This window comes from Humulus lupulus, chromosome 5, assembly GCF_963169125.1.
Source record: "Humulus lupulus chromosome 5, drHumLupu1.1, whole genome shotgun sequence".
NCBI classification, from domain to species: Eukaryota; Viridiplantae; Streptophyta; class Magnoliopsida; order Rosales; family Cannabaceae; genus Humulus; species Humulus lupulus.
In genome coordinates, this window is record NC_084797.1 from 214,003,987 (window position 1) to 214,009,178 (window position 5,192).

At 34.6% G+C, this 5,192-nt stretch overlaps 1 protein-coding gene across 1 annotated transcript; it reads left to right on the forward strand.

Annotated features, from left to right (window-relative positions):
* Positions 1-389: 389 nt before the first annotated feature.
* On the forward strand, positions 390-5,192 carry LOC133779938 (protein MOR1-like). Its single transcript, XM_062219834.1, has 12 exons — positions 390-628; positions 1,451-1,506; positions 1,778-1,869; positions 2,094-2,381; positions 2,483-2,547; positions 2,631-2,713; positions 2,921-3,006; positions 3,133-3,252; positions 3,453-3,572; positions 3,999-4,101; positions 4,302-4,438; positions 4,918-5,192. Exons 1-12 carry the CDS (start codon positions 390-392, stop codon positions 4,978-4,980), a joined length of 1,452 nt encoding a protein of 483 aa, XP_062075818.1. The 3' UTR covers positions 4,981-5,192.

Consider the following 5,192-nt stretch of genomic DNA (forward strand, 5'->3'; position numbering starts at 1 on the left):
TGTTATACTTTCCTTTTCCCTCTCTTCCTGTTCTATTCTCTAGACCTAAACCCAAAGCTCTCATCATTTTTTCCTCTAATCTAAAAACCCTGTCTCTAACGCGGTCTCCTCACTCACTCTTCCCCGATCCATCTCCTTCTCTCTCTCTCCTGCTCCCTCAACTACAACGGAGAGGGGATAGACGAGGCTTCAACCACGGTGGAGGTCGACGAGGCTGACAGAGGCTCAGCGGAACTGCCGGAGGCTCGACGACGTGGACTCGGAGACTCGTTGGTGCAGGTAAAGATCTCTCTCTCTCTCGTTCTGTTGGTGGGTGAAAGATTAATATTAATATATAATAATAATATTACACGATTCAACAATGGTGGAGATCACATGCGAGTGCGACAATGTCCCACCTTCTAAATACCAGTGCCAAGCTCTACTTTGCCCCCAGAGCCCATCTCTTTACCTCTACTTCTAGCTTTGCTCGTAACCCTTTTCTCCAAATCCCTTCTTCCATTCCAAAGCCCCTTTCTCCTCTCATTGCTAGGGTCTCTCTTTCTTCTAAAACTTCCAATCCCACCATGGGAGACTCTGCCAACGCTGGAATGGACGCTGTCCAGAGACGCCTTATGTTTGAGGACGAGTGCGTTTCTGATTACACTTTTTCCTATTTCTTCTTCTTTTTTGTTTGTCTTCTGGTGTGCTTTGTTTGGTTGCTTGGATTTTGAATAGGAAAAATTGTATTATTGATTTTTTGGGTTATATACTTCGTGGGTTTATTAATTTTTTGTTCTTCATTGTTTTATTTCAATTATTGTACTTTGTTTGTTTGATGTTCTTCTTCTTCTTCTTCTTTTTCACGGTTGAGGTAACGAAGTATATATATCATGGGGATTAATCTTCTTCCTTAATCTTGCTTCATTACCATGATTTGTTTTATGTTGTGTTTGCTTAATTTTTTTTGGTGCTACAACATCTCTATTATCAGTATCCCCTTTAAAATTTCAGCCAACCGAACTGAACAATTGTTGTGGTTAGAAAGCATCAAGATATTGATTTTAAATCTTATATCTACAGATATGTATTGTGTTTGTTTGTTTTTGGACAGAAAAGTGAATTATTGGATTTTTTTTTTCATTGCTTTGATCTCTTATTGTTCTTGATATTATAATATTCCTTTTCTTGCTCTCTTTGGCTGTTCAAAGTATGAGAAAATGAAAACTTGGGTTTCATTTCTTTGTTGTTTGTTTTTGGTAAGAAATGAAAATTCAGTGACTGGGGTGATACTTTAATTGAGTATTAACTATAATCAAATGAGTTGAGGTCTATTTTGAGCCAAATATTCATGTGGTTTTGAGATTGGAGAACATTCAAAATCTGAATGCAAATTTTGCGTTTAGATCTACATATCTTTCTTTGTGTTGTACTGGAGCTGATTATGTTTCTTCATGTGAACTTTCTATAGATGCATTCTAGTGGATGAGAACGACCGAGTTGTTGGTCATGATACAAAATATAATTGTAAGTAAAATTTGATCTGCACAATTCTTTTTGGGTATTATGTCATGTCTTTATGGTACTTTGCATTTTGCATACTCCAAGGCTTTCTATCCTTCCTAAATCTTATACCCTCTTTTGATTTTGGATACCTTCACGTTATGGAAATGAACTGTTTATTCATGTTTTGGGCATTCTACTACATTTTCAAATCATATACTTTGTATATAGATCATGTTCATTCTGTTGGATCAGCTGGACCTCTGTGGTTTGCTAATGATTTTGTACCCTGTAGGTCACTTGATAGAAAAGATTGAAAAGGAAAATTTGTTGCACAGGGCTTTCAGTGTGTTTTTGTTCAACTCGAAATACGAGTTGCTTCTTCAGGTATTGCTTACAATATTTGAGGGACATCAAGCTATATGATTTGCCAATTAGGTACTCGAACCTTAGATCTTGTGGGAGCAAACAACAGACCTGACTGTTTGAACTGCCCTCCTAGGTGCTTACATTTATAGTAATAAGTGTCATGTGAAGAACCAAGTCAAGATCTAGATCTATTAGGAGGGCATAAATTGAATAATTGTGTCATATTCTATTTCCCATTTTAGTTTTCTATATTCCTGAAATTTCATGCACTCATGACCATGTCTACATATCTTTTCTTTGTGGGAAATGTTTCTTGTACTTCTTTATCTAATCTGCATGTTTGGTTTGATAGTGAGTTTGGAGCAAAAGTTGTGCCTCCAAAGAGGATATTAAAGATGTTGCCTGAGCTATTTGACCATCAAGATCAAAATGTCCGTGCATCTTCTAAAGGACTTACTCTTGAGCTTTGTCGATGGATTGGAAAGGACCCTGTAAAATCAATATTATTTGAGAAAATGAGGGATACAATGGTATGATAACTTCTTACATGTACAGCTTTGCGTATGGAATTTTTTGTTGCTCCCTGATCCTTGGAAGTAATGACTTATTTATTATTTTTTATTTTTTGAAGAAAAAAGGATTGGAAGCCGAGCTGGTGAATGTAACAGGGGCAGCTAGGCCATGTCGCAAAATAAGGTGAAAATTCATTTTTTTTCATTAGCTGTTTGACCTGCTTGCTGTTTTTATTTTTCTTAACCTAGTTGGTTTGGTGTCTTCAGGTCTGAGCAAGACAAGGAGCCAGAAAAGGAGGTTGTATCTGAAGTTGTGGGTGCTGGCCCATCTGAGGAATCTACATCTGATGGTGTGTAATACACATAGTCTATTAGATTATTCTTTTTCTTGGTTGATATTAAATGACGACAAGTAGGTGTTCTATCAGCGGGTAACAAGTGATTACCATTGTAGGAGTTTGACACTTTAGTGTTATATTTTATTAGTTTTTTTACTGCATAGATGTTGGTTATTTAGCTCTCCTTTTTATGCATAGTTTAACATATTTTAATTTTAGCTCCTCAGGAAATAGATGAGTATGAGCTCGTTGATCCTGTTGATATATTGGCTCCTTTGGAGAAGTCTGGATTTTGGGATGGAGTGGTCAGTCTTCTTTCTTCTCTCCGTCAAACTAGTTCAGTTTTTTTTTTGGTTGTAGTGATTTAATTTAGGAATATTTGGTTTTGATGCTCCTGTAATTCTATTAACATCTTGTGCCTTATGTCACAGAAAGCAACCAAGTGGTCAGAACGGAAAGAGGCTATTGCAGAGCTAACCAAGCTTGCTTCAACAAAACGAATAACACCCGGTGATTTCTCAGAAATCTGTCAGACACTAAAAAGGTACATTGTCTTTTTATGTTTGGGTATTTCGTTTGCATCGTTTATACCTCTATCTATTGCCAAGGATCTTTTTAATATTGCATAGCTAAGTGTTCAATCTGCTCCATTAAGTTTTAGCTTCATGATTTATATTCTTACTTCTGTTATAAGTTTATACTTGCTTTTTGAGTTGATGAATAAAAATCATTTAATTCTTTTTCTGTACAGCTCATAACAAATGTTAATATCGCTGTAGCAGTCAAGGAAATTCAAGCTATTGGCAATCTTGCTCGGGGTTTAAGAACTAATTTCTTTGCAAGTTCACGCTTCCTATTGCCAGTTTTGCTGGTATGTTCATTTTTTGCTAGCTAAAAAAATAATATTATATCAACTTAAAATGCAAACAGACTGTTTGAATGTAACCAAGCTGTTCAAGTGTTCATTTACTTTTTTCCAGTTACGTACAACTGAGCATGGTGGTATTTTTTTTTGGATTTTGACTTGTACATTCATTTTTCTTATTAATAAAAGTGCACTTAGTCATACGAGTAGATTCTTTTTTAGAAGTTCAAATGATGTTGATAGTAGCTTTGATTTGTATATAAAGTGATTTTTTTTATTCAATTTTACTTTTAATATATATTTTAATCTGGTTTATCTCAGATTTTTCTTAGAAATAATTTAATAAAGATTGAAGAAGGGATATTGGTTTATTGCATTTATCTAACTCCTTTGATTTATCTCTCTCTCTCTCTCTTATTTTTTTTTATAAAGGAAAAATTGAAAGAGAAAAAACCTGCCTCTACTGAGGCACTAAATCAAAGTCTTCAGGCAATGCATACAGCTGGGTGCTTAAGTCTAGCTGACATTGTGGAAGGCAAGTATATCTTTATCCTACGCTGTAGTTCTTTAATTCAGAATATAGTATTGTCATAGGATTCCTTACTATGTTTTTGGTTTAAGTTTTTTTATTAGAGATTAGATGACATAAATTCTTTGCATTTTAGTGTTTGTAATCGCTTTGATAGGTGGTAATTTTGATTTTGCCCAAACTGTAATGGATGTTGTCTATTGCAGATATTAAGACAGCTGTAAAAAATAAAGTTCCTCTTGTACGGTCATCAACTCTTAACTGGGTAACATTCTGTATTGAAACAAGTAACAAGGCTGTTATTTTAAAGGTGCACAAGGACTATGTGCCTATCCTTATGGAGGTAAGTGCATTTATGTTTGTAGTTGTAATATATTTCATATTTTTGAACAATCAGTTGAGTAAAATGTGCTAAACATTGCTTATTCCCATTTATTTTAGAAGACAGCTTCAGTACTGGTTTTGATGAGTTTAGAGCACTAATTCATGGTTTGGTGCTCGTACTTTCTAATTTGTAATCTGAATGGAGCTTTTTAATTTCAGTACTTTTATATGTCAAATGCCTTTGCTTATTGCTGTCTTTGGTTTAGTTTAGTTTGTTGTTCACTTTACTTGGTTGTTTATGTGATACTCATGCTAGTTGCTTCTATCTTTTTTATTACTGGATTTTACTGGGTGGTGGATAACTTATGGCTATCTAGAAGTTGGAAGATTGAACTTCTGAAGTTGCAAAATAATGATACAGTATTTTTGTTTCTTGATCATTCTCACCAAGTACTAAGAGGTTGTTTTTGCTTTTTTTTTTCTTGATGCATTTACCAGTTGGGTAAGCGGGGTCTTGGATCCAGAAGGCAATGCATCTGGAGATGTTGTTACATCAGTTAAAAGGTAGGCTCTTATTTGTTATTTTTGTTTACCTAATTTATGTAGTTTCTGCTTTAATAGTTGGTGTAATTTGTTTTTGTCTTTTCTGTATATATACTCTTTTGTATCATTACTTCTTTAATGAGAATTGATTCTATTAATTCAGTCACTAAGTTTGTCACTAAGTTTGATTCTATCTGCTTTTCTGAATTCCATTGAGCAAGGAAGTTGTC

Coding starts and splice junctions, on each gene's coding strand:
- LOC133779938 (XM_062219834.1), top strand. CDS start 390: ATGTCCCACCTTCTAAATACCAGTGCCAAGCTCTACTTTGCCCCCAGA. Junction 3,007..3,132: donor CTGGATTTTGGGATGGAGTG/GTCAGTCTTCTT, acceptor CTTATGTCACAG/AAAGCAACCAAGTGGTCAGA. Junction 4,439..4,917: donor ATGTGCCTATCCTTATGGAG/GTAAGTGCATTT, acceptor TGCATTTACCAG/TTGGGTAAGCGGGGTCTTGG.